The sequence below is a fragment of the Panthera pardus genome, unplaced genomic scaffold (genome assembly GCF_024362965.1).
Source record: "Panthera pardus isolate Hobbes unplaced genomic scaffold, ASM2436296v1 HiC_scaffold_8, whole genome shotgun sequence".
NCBI classification, from domain to species: Eukaryota; Metazoa; Chordata; class Mammalia; order Carnivora; family Felidae; genus Panthera; species Panthera pardus.
In genome coordinates, this window is record NW_026527013.1 from 21,441,566 (window position 1) to 21,457,269 (window position 15,704).

At 57.3% G+C, this 15,704-nt stretch overlaps 1 protein-coding gene across 1 annotated transcript; it reads left to right on the plus strand.

Moving 5' to 3' along the window:
- The first annotated feature begins 362 nt into the window (after window positions 1-362).
- On the plus strand, window positions 363-13,857 carry ITIH1 (inter-alpha-trypsin inhibitor heavy chain 1). The gene is made up of 22 exons (XM_019417162.2): window positions 363-509; window positions 771-791; window positions 1,091-1,257; window positions 1,712-1,816; window positions 2,173-2,335; window positions 2,888-3,001; window positions 4,362-4,487; window positions 4,573-4,689; window positions 5,391-5,559; window positions 5,648-5,773; window positions 6,732-6,913; window positions 7,200-7,385; window positions 8,474-8,613; window positions 9,203-9,357; window positions 9,457-9,471; window positions 9,817-9,837; window positions 10,222-10,302; window positions 10,407-10,520; window positions 11,490-11,691; window positions 12,544-12,716; window positions 13,312-13,423; window positions 13,579-13,857. Exons 1-22 carry the CDS (start codon window positions 396-398, stop codon window positions 13,706-13,708), a joined length of 2,733 nt encoding a protein of 910 aa, XP_019272707.1. The 5' UTR covers window positions 363-395; the 3' UTR covers window positions 13,709-13,857.
- Window positions 13,858-15,704: the final 1,847 nt, after the last annotated feature.

A 15,704-nucleotide genomic window follows, 5' to 3' on the forward strand; every position in this document is an offset into this window, starting at 1 on the left:
CCGGGCCAGAGTGTGACTGTGCAAAGTTTGTTTAGTTAAAGAATTTTGAAAGTAACACCTAACACAGTTCAGAAGTCCACTTTTAACTGTGGCTTCTTGATGCGGGTCGCCGTGTCGCTGGTGTCGCCTGAGACAGACCCAGGATGAGATGAGCGCGGGGTCTTTGCCACTCACGGCAGCAGAGCGCAGCTCTGTAGGAAGGACATGGTCTGAGTCTGGTCGGGAGTTCACGCGGCCGGGGATCCCCCCAAGGAGAAAGACTTCACTGCCAAATGTTGATCCCTCCAAGTTATAATATTTGCCTTCGCCTTGTCTAATGTTTAATCCATGTTTATCCGGCACCTTATTGATTAACGGTCTGAGGGAAGTGACAGGGCAGCAGGAGCCTTGAGACCATGGACGGCACCATGGGGCTGCGGGTGCTACTGTGCGTGTGCCTGGCCTCGCTCCTCATCCTGCAGGCCATGCCCACTCAGGCTTCACCCCCAGGCAGGCCCAAAGTCAGCAAGGTATGTGGATAAACCCTCAGGCCAGAAACAGGCCGCTGGGCCAGAGTGGGCCCGGGAGGGACACAAGACCCTTACCCTGGGGGCCAGGGCCACCCCACCCACCTCCACCACCACTGACTGGAGAGGTGATGTCCCAGCAGCTAAGGGGAGGTGAGGCCAAGGAGCGGAGGACACAAGTAGTGCCCCGCTCCCACCCCTTCGCAGATAGGCTATGGTCCCCCGCACATTCCCACTCACACTTGTCCCGGTTTTGTTTTACAGAGGCAACAGACTGTGGACACAGTGAGTGAGAGTCCCTGCAAAGGGGTCTGTGGTGGGGCCATACCACAGCCTGTTTTCCCTCGTGCTTCAGGGGGCACCCTGGGCAGAGGGACTCCATTTCCCAGAAATGGGGCCTTTCACGCCCCACTGCGGGGTCTCTGGCAGAGAGGACAGAAGGGTCTTCCCAGGAGATCTGGTCTGTTCTCTGGGCACCCGGCACCTGTGCTGGGTGTCGAGCCCCTGCACAACACGGGAGGCCTCTCACTGGCTCAGGGCCCCCACCCCCCATCACAGCCACAGCCCCTCACATCTCACCCTAGAGTGTCGACGGCGTGACCATCCGGAGTTTGAAAGTCAACTGCAAAGTCACCTCTCGCTTCGCCCACTACGTTATCACCAGCCAAGTGGTCAACAATGCCGATGAAGCCAAGGAAGTGGCCTTCGATGTGGAAATCCCCAAGACGGCCTTCATCAGTGACTTTGCCATGTGCGTGCCCTGGCTGACTCCCACACCCGAGCTGTCCATTCACCAGCCCCAGCCCCAAACCATGGCTCAGGGTGGCCAGATGGTGCAGACCATCTCCTCTGTCCCAAAGGGCCACCAGGCCAGCTCCGGCACTGAGGGGATGAGCAATCCCCTTTAGGTCTGTTCTGGGCTCCCATCTTGGAGGGCGAAGTGGAGCCTCTGACGGTATGTCTTCAGCATAGGGCCCAGGGAACAAAAGCAGGCACCCGAGGCTTCCTGTTGGATTCTGTCGCTGTGGCTGTTCACCTCACTGCCGTGGGGCCTCTGAACAACTCTGCAGGCAGTGGGAGGAGGCAGGAGATGCCTCCCATGACAGGGCCTTCTCAGGATCTAGGCCAGGAGCACCTCCAAGCCGCAGGACTGAGTGGGTGGGGGCAGGGGCACCCCCCCCCTGAGGGCTTCTTCCTCCCTACAGCACAGCAGATGGAAAAGCATTCATTGGGGACATAAAGGACAAAGTGACTGCGTGGAAGCAGTACCGGAAAGCGGCCGTCTCAGGAGAGAATGCTGGCCTTGTCAGGTGAGTGTGGCCTTGCTGCCCCAACCTCTGGTGCTGTCCTCCCCAGCCTTGGGCGAGAGCAGCCCCAGGCTGACGACGGGAAGTGAGCAAACTGCCCAAACGTAGATGCTGGCACAGGTGCACTGGACAAGGCTGGCGTTGACCCGCCCACCTTCCCAGACCAGCCTCTGAGAGAAGGGGCCCTGTCCTTGAGCCCTGACCCTGGCCAGCCAGCTAAGACAAGGGTGAAGGGCAAGGAAACCTGGGAGCAGCATGAATGTAAGAGAAATTGATTCTAGGGCCATGCTTTAGGTGACAAGAACCCACATGTCACTCACCATTTGTCTGTGTGTCGTGGCTGCTGGTGGTATGTGCAGGGCCTCGGGGAGAACGATGGAACAATTCACCATCCACCTCACCATCGGTCCCCGGAGCAAGGCCACCTTCCGGCTGACCTACGAGGAGGTGCTGAAGCGAAGACTTACACAGTACAACATTGACATCAAAGTCAAGCCCAAGCAGCTGGTGCACCATTTTGAGGTAGATCGTGGGTGGCTGTATGCAGGGGAGCCATATCTGGGGCAGGGCTCCCGACTCTCTGTCGCCATGGCTCTGAGGACTGGCTCCGGGCCCACCGTGTGCCATCCCAGGCCTGAGCACACAGGAAGGGGACTGACTCCTTGGGCGGGTTCTAGTGGGTTCTTCATGGGCAGGGAGCTACCTGAACCCTCCAGTCTCCTCTTCCTCTCTGAGCCTCAGCTTGCTCATCTGTTAAGTGGGGCTTCCCGTGTGTCCCAGAGTTGCCACAAGGATCACGACAGATATTAAATATCCAGGTAGTCGGTAGGCTAGGAAGTCCCGGGAAGACCGAGGGGCTGTGACTGTCACTGGCACCTCAGTGGCAGCCGAGTTGAGGGACCCAGGCATGCACACCTTCATTTGGCCGATATTTCTGAAGTGCGTACAACATGCCAGGCCCTGTGCTGAGGGCTGGGTGGGTGTGGCACACAGTAGGTGGCCAGGACACGGGTTGGCTCTTGGCTGAGACTTGATGGTGGCTTGAATGGGAGCCTGGCTGCTTCAATGATGCAGATCGACGTGGACATCTTTGAGCCCCAGGGGATCAGCAAGCTGGATGCCCAGGCGTCCTTCCTCCCCAAGGAACTGGCAAGCCAACTCATCAAGAAATCCTTCTCGGGAAAAAAGGTGTGTGGGCTGGCGGGGGGTGGTGGTGGGCCCCCGGGACTTCTCAGCCTGGTCCAACCCCTCACAAAGTGTCCAGGCTTGGCCCGGGAACCAGGCAGGGGCTGCAAGCCACCGTAGGGGTGAGGAAGGTAGGTGTTGTGTGGTTGGTATCCCAGAGAACTCGGCACTCCTGGTTCTCAGAGCGACTTAGCCAAATCCTGATGCTGAGGCTGGGGAAGGTGTCCCCTCAGCAGGGGCAAGCCCCTGGTTGCATGGTCTGGGGTGAGCTGCTGACTTGCTTGAGCCTCGGTTTCCCCTTTGCCCGTGTCGCATGCATGGGTAAAGCATTCAGGGAAGCACAGGGCACATGCGGAAATCCCAGATGCTGTTGTAGTTAGGGGTTCAAGCTCCAGGCCTCTAGGAAACAGAACTAATTTGGGAAGGCCTTTGGGCTACCCCGCCACTTACCCCTTGTCACTCACTTCCCGTTTGCAGGGATCCCCAAAGTCTCCTGCTTGCCCCTTCCCAGGTCCTGGAGGGGTGTGGCATCCGGGTCGGTGACACCCAGCTAGTGCCCTGCCTTCTAACTTGCCCTCAACTGGAGCCAGGAACAAGCCCTTTAGTCCCCGCCTACCTTTGGTAGTGACCCCACAATAATTCACATAAAGGGAATGTTTCTTATGGTTTTGGAGGGGTTCTTTTTTAAACAAAATATGATACCCCAGAGTGTTACCCAACATGCTTGCTTTTAGTAGGAGACCAAGAAGTGGGTCTGTGTCTTCCTAACAATCCATTTCAAGTTTTGTGGGGGCTTTTTGATAAGTATATCTTACTTCTATAACAAACAAAAAGTAAAAATTAAAAAGTATTTAAAGAAAAAGTGGAAAGTTACAAAAGTATAGAAAAGTATTGAGTGAAAACCATCCCTAATTTCCCTGAGCACCAACACAAAGTCAAACCAGACCTTAGCCTCTGCCCTGTGTCCTTCCTCCCAGCTTCTGCTCTTTGTCTACCTGGTGGCGGGGGGGTGGGGGGGTGGTGGTCCTGTTTTCCAGCACAGTATTATAGTCTTGCTTTTGTACTCCACAGTTTGCATTAACTAATGTCTCTCTACTGCTATTATCTTGTACCCAAAGTGGTGATGCTTATTGTAGAAAAGCCCAATGATTCAGAAGCGTATAAGCAAAGAAACAGATCTTCTCTCCTACCACCTTATAGGTGTGTGCTCCCAGCAGCTGGGTGGAGGGCCCACCACCAGATTCATTTCTATGTCCATGCGACACACACACACACACACACACACACCCCTTATGTTGTGTTTGCGAACACCCTGGCGGCTGCTGCACAAGCCAGTAATGCCTCACAACCTCTGTGGTTCCAGGGTCATGTGCTTTTCCGCCCTACTGTGGGTCAGCAGCAATCCTGCCCCACGTGCTCTACATCCTTGATGAATGGAGACTTCAAGGTGACCTATGATGTCAATCGAGACAAACTCTGTGACCTCCTGGTGAGCCTGAAACTTCTGGCCTGAGACTCAGAGGGCAGGCACGGATGCTTGTGACAGGGGCCTCACTTGTTCCTTTGTATTGTAGGTTGCCAATAACCACTTTGCCCACTTCTTTGCCCCCCAAAACCTGACGAACCTGAACAAGAACTTGGTTTTTGTGATTGACATTAGCACCTCTATGGAAGGCCAGAAAGTGAAGCAGGTAAACTGTGGCTTTAAACAGTTCACCCAGCAGAGCCTTCTTCAGCCTTGGCACGCACCCCTTGGTGTTGTTGCTGGGGTCTGGGTTTGGGATTCCTGCTCCCAGTCGGAGGTGGGCGATCTGACAGGAAATCCCCCCCCTCACCCCCGCACCCCCCCCACCCCGTGGCGGGCTCTGGCATCAGCCACTTCCTCGCTGTGCAACTGTGGCAAGTGCATTCACTTCTCCTCAGTAGCAAAATGAGAATGATAGCAATGCCCACGAGGTCATGAATCCGGCCATGGGGGCGCTTGGAAGATGACAGCTGTCTGCTGAATGTGCCAGGGACAAGCGTGGCTGTCCACGACGAGGAGTCTCTCAGCAGGGCACAGCCCACTGAGTGCCCTGCCCATGGTGCAGTGAGACCATGGCTGAGTGTCAGAAACTGAGCCCCCCTGTGGTCCTCTTTCTTGATCCTGCCCCGTTCGAGCTCCTGGTCCTTTCCTCTTCCCATGCTACGTCCCTTGTCTTCTCCATCCCCTCATCCACCCCCAGGGGTCCATAGGACACTCGTCTTCTGGTGCCACCTGGTTGGCCTGTCCATCCCTCCCACTTGTCCGCTGTGTACCTCTGCCCTGTGGATCTCTCAAAGGGGCATCTGGAGTTGACAGGAGGCACTCTCTAGGGGCCATGTCCCTCTGATGACTGTCCTGTCCTTCCAGACCAAGGAGGCACTCCTTAAAATCCTGGGGGACATGCGGCCAGGGGACTATTTCGACCTGGTCCTCTTTGGGTCTGAAGTGCAGTCATGGAGGGGCTCATTGGTGCCGGCATCTGCCGCCAATGTGCGAGCGGCTCAAGACTTTGTGCGGCGCTTCCACCTGGCTGGGGGTAAGGGCAGGGGTCTTGGGCCACCTTGGTGTCACTTCTGTCCCCTTGGAATGAGGTCATACACTGGCCTACTTTCCTTCTTTTGCAGCCACAAACCTGAATGGAGGTTTGCTCCGGGGAATTGAGATCTTGAATGGAGCTCATGGCAGCGTCCCAGAACTCAGCAACCATGCCTCAGTTCTCATCATGTTGACAGACGGGGAGCCCACAGAGGGTAAGCACCTCAAGGGCTGTGTTGGGAGGTGGCGATCTCTTTGCGACTGAAGGCGTTCAAGCTGAGCTTGGAAACCCAACCACTGGAGGTGCTACTGGGGGGCAGAAAGGCTCCAGGCAAAATCAAGCCCTGGTCTAAAGACAGAGCTCAGACTGTAATGTCTGCAGGAGAGAGAAGGCATACTTCTATGCTGAGCTGGGAAACTGGGGAAGTACCTACATGACCCAAGGTTGCACAGACCCCAGGACGATAGGCAGGATTCCTAGGTTGAATTTAACGAACTATGTATTCAGCGCCGACTGTGTGCCAAGCATAGCGCTAGGGACCAAGAAGAGATACCAAGAGAACAAGATTTGTCTCTGTGCTTAAGGAGCACAGGGTTCACTGGGGGAGGCTGACCCAGGAACAGAAGCTGTGCTGAGGGCCCTGAAAGAACAGGGTGCCAGGAGGCTGCAGGACTGCAGATAAGGGGCATCTGGCCCAGGCAGGGTCCCAGGAAGCCTTCTGGAGGAGGTGACCCATGAGCTTGGGCTGGAAGGAGGAGAGGAGGAGCAGGAAGGGATCCCTGGCAGAGGGAGAAGCTTGAAGGAAAAAAAAAAAGTTTGTGCGATGGCGGGGCCTGCCTAAGAACAACATGTGCAGAATAGGTGAAACTAGGTTTGGGAAGGTCAGTGTGGTCTCACGGGCCATGGCAATGACCCATGGGAGGGTTTAGAGCAGAATCTGGTCTGCTTATGATAGGTCCATATAGTTGGGCAAGTCTTTGAGAGGCTGTTAGGATCTGTTATAGTCGTTGGGAGCCAGTGGGAGACATTGCCTCAAGAGGCTGGTGGGGACTGGAGATGGGGGGGTGGTCTGAGATAGGAGGCTTGTCCCCCAGGGAGTGTGCCCCAAAGGTCCATTGTGCCCTACATGCCTTTGTTTGGTATCCTGTCACTGCCTGGGTGTGTGGCTGCAGGGGTGACAGACCGTTCCCAAATCCTCAAGAACGTCCGCAACGCCATTGGGGGCAGGTTCCCACTCTACAACTTGGGCTTTGGCCACAACGTGGACTTGAACTTCCTGGAGGTCATGTCCATGGAGAACAACGGACGGGCTCAGAGAATTTACGAGGACCACGACGCCACCCAGCAGCTGCAGGTCTCCTCCTACCCCCTCTGCCCCCCAACATACCACCAATGGAATGCCATGGGGGAGCCCGGTCTTAGCAGCCTTTCGCCCATCCATCCAGAGAAGCAGATAAAATTCTGGAATGTGGTTGGAATCAGCTGCGTGACCTCAAACCAATTACTTAACCCCTATGAACCTGCAATTCCATCTATAAAATGGGGGTCCCAATACTCTACTTTGTGAGTGAGTCTCCCCATTGGGTGCCCCAGGTGACCCACCAGCTCTGAGGTTGTGCTCCCCCGCCCCACCCCTGCAGGGTTTCTACGACCAGGTAGCGAACCCCCTACTGGTGGATGTGGAGTTGCTCTATCCCCAGGACACCGTCTCAGCTCTGACCCAGCACCGCCATAAACAGTACTACGAAGGCTCGGAGATCATGGTGGCTGGGCGCATCGCTGACCACAAATCGAGCAGTTTCAAAGCTGATGTGCTGGCCCGTGGGGTAAACACTGGGGCTGCGGAGGGTGGAGAGGTCAGGCAGCACCCAGAGGCTCCAAATCCACACTCATTCTCCACCCGTCCCCGCTGTCCCCAGGCTTCTCTTTCCCCAGAGCAGTGCCCCCACCTCTGCACCGTGCCACACATACCCCAGGCCAGAACATTCCTCCACGCAGGCATCCAGGGGATGGGCTGGGATGGAACCGACATAGCCTTGATTATTTGTAGTCCCTTGGCCCAAAACGGATCACCTGTTATTCCTTACATCGTTCTCCGCAAAGGCATGAGAGAGCAAGAGGCCAGCCTCTTCCGTTTCACTTGACAATCTTTTCCTGAACACCCAGATTGGCGCCACGGTGCAAGTGCATGTGTGTGTGTGTGCATGCTGTGGGGGTCACAGGTGTGTGAGACATGGACCCTGTCCTGCTGGGGGTGGCTTCAAGCCCTGCTGTGTGGTCAAGCATGCAGAACAGGGGCTTTGGGTGAGGAAAGCTGCGCCGGACCCCGGCTCCGCCCTGACCGGCTGGGTGACCTTGAGCGAATGGGTCCAGCTCTCCAGGCCTCAGTTTCTTTTTCTGTACCGTGGGGTGATACTGCCCTGGAGAGTTGTGTGGATTAAGTGAAATAATCTATGTAATATGCTTGCGCAGTGCCTGGGGCACGGGATTCCCTCAGGAAGTGAAGTCCCACTATCGTAGCTGGGGACAGAACAGCATTTGCAGGTGGGGCCGCGGTGGGCATTTGAAGGAGGGGACATGGTGGAAACAGCTAGATGGTCGAAGTAGCTGGATGCTTGCTGGCACGTCCCAGAGAGAGTAACTTCAGGAGGCCAGGGTCTGGTCCTCCCATTCCTGGAGTCCCCAGGGCCGAGGCCCCACTGGCTCACTGACGGTGCTCAGCAAGTGTGTGAGGGATGAAGGGATGAGTGAGCGTTAGGACCGCAGCTCGGGGAAGGGCGGTGCTGAGAAAGAATCGCAGAGCCTGGATGTGTGTGTGTGGGGCGGGGGGGGGGGGGGGTCCCGGGCCCTCCGGCACCAGCCTGCGGTTGTGCCCTTCACGGCGCCTGGCCCCTCTACCCGTGACCACCCTCAGGAGGGCCAAGAATTCAAGGCAACCTGCCTGGTGGATGAAGAGGAGATGAAGAAGCTGCTCCAGGAGCGGGGCCACGTGCTGGAGAACCACGTTGAACGGCTCTGGGCCTACCTCACCATCCAGGAGCTGCTGGCCAAGCGGTACGACCCCTGCGGCGGGGGTGGACACCAGGGCCTCTGGACCAGTGAGGTGAACGGAGAAGGGGTGCTTCCGGGCCTTCGAGGTTGGAAGTGGGTCAGACTGACTGGCGTTCGGCTTCGCTCACTGAGTTCGAACCAACCAGTCAGTCGACAGCGTGGGCGGGACCCGGTTTGCCTCCGCTGAGCTGCCGGGCAGGGGGAGGCTGCCCTTTACTGAGGGGGCCGCTGCGTCCAGACACGCTTGGGCAATCCTCACAGCCTGCGGGGGAATTTCCTCATTATCCCCATTTCGCAGAGGAGTGAGCAGAGGCTCAGAGAAGTTAGACCGCTCCCCAGAATCTCCCAGCTGTTAAATTCTCTGTGTATTTCTGAGGCCCGTCCCCCAACCCTGCCGAATCGCCAGGTTTTCCAGGTGGGAGGGCTTTAAATCACGAGGCCCTTGAAGGTGGCCACGGAACAGGGGCACTGCAGGTGCCTGATTCGTGTTTGCTGAATGAGTGAGTGAGTGACCAAATGAGCAAAAGGGCCGGGGAGTTCAAGTCCGTTGTCATCCAGGCCGTGGGGCTTGGAACCGGTGTGTGTCTCGTAGGATGAAGTTGGAGGGGAAGGAGAAGGCCACCGCGACGGCCAAGGCCCTGCAGATGTCGCTGGCCTACCAGTTTGTGACCCCACTGACCTCCATGACCATCAGAGGCATGACGGATGAGGATGGCCTGGAGCCCATCATTGACAAGCCCCCCGAGGGTAGGGGCGCTGCAAAGGGGGAGGCTGCGGGTCTGCGGAGGCTTCTGAGGGCCAAAAACTTCCTGGGTTTTGATTCTCCTCCCTTTCTCTCCCTTCCAGATTCTCTGCCCTTGGGTGAGTTTTTCAATCACGTTGGTTTCCAGGAGGGGCTCCTGGGGTCAGGCAAGCAGCTGGTGCCCCAGCCCCCAGGGGTGTATCCCCCTGCTCCGCATCCTCCAGCCTTTCACCACAAACCAGCAGTTGCCCCCTGCATGCCTGGGGAGCCCTTGTGCAGCCTCCTCCATCCGGGCCTCCATGTCTGCCTGTGTCTGCCCAGCGGCCAGGGTGGGGGTGCCCAGGGAGGCCTTCGAGCCCAGACCTGCCTGGCCTTTGGGCCTCGGATGCCCTTGGGGAACGAGGCGTGTGCCTTTCAGGTAGGGCGCTGAGGGTGATGCTGTCCTCTCTCGCTGTCCTCCACAGAGATGCTGGGACACAGAAAGAGTAAGTGGCGGCATCCCCCGGACATACATCTCTACCTCTCTCCTCCTTGTGCCATTGTCCCTCAGGCGGTACGTTCAGTCCTGAGCGAAGCTCCTATTTGCCTGAGGAGGAAACGACAGCCGGTCTGAGGCTTCCTCACTGACTCTCCCTGGAATCCTCAGAACTGCCTCCTGACTGTCCCTGGCCTCCCCTTATGCCAGCAGCTCCATCGGGCCCCCATGGAAGGAGGCAGACCGGGGGCCAGCACACCAGGAGGCATCAGGGGCTCGGGGTCGCTCCTGTGGCTTCAGGCCGGCCGCCTGGGTGGAGGGGTCTGGGGAAAGGAGCCAGCAGCCCCAGGGAAGTGGGGTGCCGTCCTCCTAACTGCCATTCATTCCCTGCCAGCGTTCATGCTGTCGGCCTTGCACCCTTCCCCGACTCAATCCAGCTCCAACATCCAGCAGTTGCCAAACCAAGTGACTGGTGGTGAGTCCTGGGGAGGGTCTGGGGGACACCCCTGACTTGCTCCTGGCCGGCCCTAGCCCACCTTCCGGATGCCCAATCTAACAGACTCCATGCTATGCCCCCAGTGGACACTGACCCCCACTTCCTCATCCACGTGCCCCAGAAAGAGGATACCCTGTGCTTCAATATCGATGAGGAGCCCGGTGTGGTCCTGAGCCTGGTGCAGGACCCTGACACAGGTATGGGTGACACCACTGATTCTGCCAGACAGCGTGGGGCCTGGACTCCTCGGCCCTCAGTGTACAGCTGCAGACAGGACAGTGGCAGTGGCCGCCACTTCCCACAGCCCGTGCCCCAGCATCATCTGGCGGGACTCAACCTGCCTCCTTCCCTCCCATCCACCTGCCCTAGATGGCACCTGCTTCGTGGACATGTGACCGGTGGGGGCACACAGGACCCTATGCTTAGAAGGGTCCACGCTTGATTTAATACTCTGCTGTAACTGTTTTGAAATTCTTAATGCTTTTTGAACAAAGGGTCCCTCACTTCCATTTTGTACCAAGTTCTGCAAGTTACATAGTGATCCTGCCCTGCGTTCAGCCTCTGAGGGGGCCTCTGAGTCCATCCCCCGGCAGTGCTCTGGGGTGGGAATGACTCCCTGTCTCTTGGCCACTCTCTCTCCCTCCCTCCCAGTCCAGTCAGGTCATCTGCAAGGGTTCATTGAGTACCTCCTGGGGGCCATGGGTGTAGTAAGTCCCTACTCTTGTGGAGTTTAGGGAAGGGAGACAAACAGGCAAGCAAATTCTCTGATGACAGCCTCAGAGCATGAGGCATGATGTGGTGGTAGTGAGGATGATGAGGGGGCTTTGGGGCTGCTCAGGTCATAGGAGGCCTCTGTGACCTGCTTCTGTGTCAGGGGTTAGAGCCACAGAGAAGGAGCAGGCCCAAGTCCTGCAAGGCATCTTTCATGGCCTGGATGTGAGGGCTCAGTGACAGGTAGTGTTGGGGGGGAGGGGCGCAGAGTGGTGCTGTGTGGCCTCCACCAATCCTGAAAACCCCTCAGGAGGTGAGCCCCTCAAAGCTGGTGTGGGATGGGTGGGGTGTGGGTGTCTCCCGGGGGGAGGTGCGGCATGAGCACAGGCAGGCTGGCGGGGGTCTGGCGAGAGCAGACCCCTCCCTGACCCGGACGGCCCCTCACCCCGCTGCAGGCTTCTCAGTGAATGGGCAGCTCATTGGCAACAAGGCCAGGAGCCCCGGGCAGCATGAGGGCACATACTTCGGGCGGCTGGGGATCGCCAACCCCGCAACGGACTTTCATCTGGAAGTGACTCCCCAGAACATTACGCTGAACCCCGGCTTGGGCGGCCCTGTGTTCTCCTGGGGAGACCAGGCTTCACTGCGGCAGCATGAGTAACCAGGCTGGGGCCGGGGGCTGGGTGGGGAGGCAAGGGCAAGGGTGGTTAGGGACAGGCACGAAGCCCCAGAGCCAGCTCAGCTGCCTGAGCTTGCCGGGCCCTGGTCACCTGCGCCATGGCAGTGAATGACATCCATGTGGCTTCCCTGGGAGCTGGGCAGACATGTGGGACCCTGAGGACCACCCCACCCATTTCCCTCAGTTCCCAGACACGTGTTCCAGGCCCGAATGCCTGCGGGTCTGGGCTCCCAGGCTCCCTCGCCCTACAGTCCATCCCATCTCCACCAAGCAAAGCCGACTCACCTCCCCGGCCCAGGGCAAAGGCTACCCATTCCCTGAAACTCCAGAGTGCTCTTTCAGCACCTGTGTTAGCACGCCTTGCCTTGTGTTTGTTCCTTCCTTCACTCATTCACTCAGCAAACTCTGCTGAGCATCAGAGCCTGACGCCGGGCAGAGAGCTATAGAAAGAGGTGGGCAGAGTCCAGGTGGAGGACACGGATGATGAGTGGCGGTCAAAGAACACAGACTTTGATATTAGACAGGCTGGAGTTTAAGTCCTGGCTTTACCGCTTTCCAGCTGTGTGACCTTGGGCAAGTTACTTAACCTCTTTGAGCCTCACAGGATCACAGTGAGAACTGAATGATGCAGTTTGTAGGGAGGGCTTGGCACAGGGTCTAGCACACTGTAGGGGCCCCATACACAATAACAACATGTGAGAAGGTAACACCCACCATCTGGGAGTGAGGGTGAGGAGCTCATGAGAGCTGGGTCCAAGAGGATGAGGGTGACCGAATGGAGAAAGGTGTAATGTGGCTGCATCTGCCCTCACGGCCACCTGGCCCTGCAGGGTGGTAGTGACCATCAACAGGAAGAGGAACCTGGTGGTGTCTGTGGAGGACGGGGGCACTTTTGAGGTCGTCTTGCACCGGGTGTGGAAGGGGAGTGCCATTCACCAGGACTTCCTGGGCTTCTACGTGCTGGACAGTCACCGGATGTCGGCACGGACACACGGGCTGCTGGGTACGACCTGCTAGGCAGGCAGAGCTGTGGGGTGTGCTGTTGAAGCCAGCGGGCTCGCCATGGGTCGGACTTGCCTCTGGGCACCGAACACGCTTCCCTCCAACTTGGCCATCAAGACTCAAAGGTCCAAAGAGGGCTTGTCCTGGGGAAGGTCTTGTCCCTCAGAAAGGTGATCACACACAAGGTGAAACTCAGGCTTAAGTGGACCTGGGGGCGAGCAGGAGACGTCCGACTAGCAGGAGGGTCCAAACAGACCGGGCTCCCCAAGACCTCCTGGGTGTGATGGGTCACTGGCCACACCGCTTCCCCTGGTGGCCTTCCTGCAGACCCTGCTCTCTGTGGGCACCTCCCTCTCAACCCTCTCTCCCCAGCCATGTTCCTTCGGAGTTGGTCTAAAAGAGGCAGGAGGTACAACCACCTGCCAGTAGGTGCTTCTCTGGAGCAGGTGAACTAAAGGAGGCTTTCGGTGCCCAAATGTATCAGAAATAGTCATGCCCTTAAGAAAAAACACCCAGGCGACCCTAACCCTCCAGTGAGCACCTGCTGAGTGCAAGGCCCCTCAATGGTCACTGCTGCTTCCAATGTACCTTTCCAGGACAATTCTTCCACCCCTTTGATTTTAAAGTGTCTGACCCCCATCCGGGCTCCGACCCCACAAAGACAGATGCCACAATGGTGGTGAAGAGCCGGCAGCTGACCGTCACCAGGTGGGTGGGTGGCTCTCCCAGCATCTCTGCCCTTGGCATTCCTGTGGTTGGTCAGGGCCTTCCTCGTGGTGTCACACAGATGGAATAGGCTTCCTGGAGGGGGTGCAGCCCTGCTGAGTCCAAAAGGTAACCCCAGCTGATTTGTATCTCCCCAGGGGCTTGCAAAAAGACTACAGCAAGGACCCCCGGCATGGGGCTGAGGTGACCTGCTGGTTCGTCCACAACAATGGGGCTGGGCTGATCGATGGCGTTTACACTGACTATATTGTCCCTGACATCTTCTGAGCCCCCGGCCAACACACCTGTCCTTCCTTGGGCTCACGGCAGAGGAGCACAGCATCCTGACCCGCTGCCCAGGACACATCTTGCTGTCCAAGCTGATCCACTGTGTCAAAGCACCCGTGACTTCCATTAAAGAGAAGCTATGTCCAGTCCAGGCAGCTGCTTTCTGGGAGGGAGGGCGATGGGGAGGCAATCCAAGATGCTGCCGCCAGGAAGGACTCAGGGGTCATAGCAGACCTGGAGGCCGGGAGGAAACCCATGCCAACTTTGCCCCCACCCCACCTTGTTTGCTGCAGTTGCCAGACCCTATGCTCTCTGAGCATCTGGAGTGTCCCCTGCATACAGCTATCCCTACAGGTCCAAGGCCCAAAGGACACTGTGGCAGCCTATATAGGCACTGTTCTAAGTGCCTTCATTGAATTAACTAAATGTATGCTCCCAACAGTCCTAGGGGGGATACCGTTTTACCCATTTATAGCTGAGGAAACTGAGGTTAGGTAACTTGTCCCAAGTCACTCATGAATGGCCCAACTGGGATTTGAACCCATACTGTCTGGTGCCATCATCTGTGTGCTTAAGCACCCCCCTGTGAATACTCCTGTCAGGCTGGGCAGCTGATGGCCGCAGCCCACTGAGATTGGGTTCTAGATATTCCAGAGCATCGCTTAAAATGAACAGAAGAGGGGCGCCTGGGTGGCTCAGTCGGTTGAGCGTCCGACTTCGGCTCAGGTCACGATCTCGCGGTTCGTGAGTTCGAGCCCCGCGTCGGGCTCTGGGCTGATGGCTCAGAGCCTGGAGCCTGCTTCGGACTCTGTGTCTCCCTCTCTCTCTGCCCCTCTCCCGTTCATGCTCTGTCTCTCTCTGTCCCAAAAATAAATAAACGTTAAAAAAAAAATGAACATAAGAAAGGCACAAACCATATATGGACTTGGGGTCCCTAGGTAGTCCTGCTGAGAGCTGGATGCTGGACCCCTGGGCACAGGGCCTCCCCTTCAGCTCGACTCTGCAGCTGTGGCTTTGCAACGCCTTACACTGGGGATAGTTCCCAAAGGCAGGGATAGCTAGTCCCCAGAAGCTGTGATTCCAGGGAGCCAGTGACGGCAGCCCGCTGGCTCCTCATGCTGACACCTGGAATGATCTTTTCAGGGCTCCTTCCCTTGGCTTCACCTTGGGGCCCAGTTAAAGTTCAATGTCACAGGGTGCAAGGAGATGAGCCTATACTATACCTTGGGGAGCTTCTGGCCCTCTGGGTGATGGGCATTTCTTTTCCAAAGATTTCTACTTTTTCTCTGCTGGCTTCTGTCCAGTTCCCACTGCAGTGGAGGCCCTTGAAGACCCAGAGCAATAACAAATCTGGGGGTGCCTGGGTGGCTCAGTTGGTCAAGCATCTGGCTTCAGCTCAGATCATGGTCTCACAGCTTGTGGGTTCCAGCCCCATGTTGGGCTCTGTGCTGACAGTTTGGAGCCTGGAGCCTGCCTCGGATTCTGTGTCTCCCTCTCTCTGCCCCTCCTCCGCTCACGAGCTGTCGCTTTCTCCTTCAAAAACAAATAGACATTAAAAAAATTGTTTTAAAGTAACACAGATGCTGAGATCCAGGGCTGCCCCAGGCCCAGGGAACATAGAGCCCTCCCTCAGTGGCAGGTAGTGGGGGGTGGGGGCGGGTGGCCAACAGAGTTTCAGGGACCAACCGCCATCTGCAGCATCCTGGGCTTCTCAAGGGAGAGCCATGGGCTTCCAGATGACCGGCCGCCTGAAGCAAGGCCCTCCTGTAGAGTGGAAAAGGGGGAGCCCAAAGATCTCTTAGATTCTGTCTAATTCTCAAGTCTGCATGGTGACTCTGGGTCCCTCCAAGACCCCAGCTGTCCCTCTGGTGCCTGTTGAGCAGCTTCCGAAGTCCTACTTCGAGTTGTCCCTCCCACAAAAGTCTAAGTAACTGGGGAGGAGGTGGTACCTAGAGGAAAGGCTGGGGAGGCTCCACAGGCAGCTGCGGGGCCACAA

What these genes read in the sequence shown, in the direction of transcription:
- ITIH1 (XM_019417162.2), top strand. Translation starts at nt 396, where the DNA reads ATGGACGGCACCATGGGGCTGCGGGTGCTACTGTGCGTGTGCCTGGCC. An exon ending in GGCAACAGACTGTGGACACA is followed by an intron (nt 792 to 1,090) that starts GTGAGTGAGAGT and finishes ATCTCACCCTAG; the next exon opens with AGTGTCGACGGCGTGACCAT. An exon ending in TTCATCAGTGACTTTGCCAT is followed by an intron (nt 1,258 to 1,711) that starts GTGCGTGCCCTG and finishes TCCTCCCTACAG; the next exon opens with CACAGCAGATGGAAAAGCAT.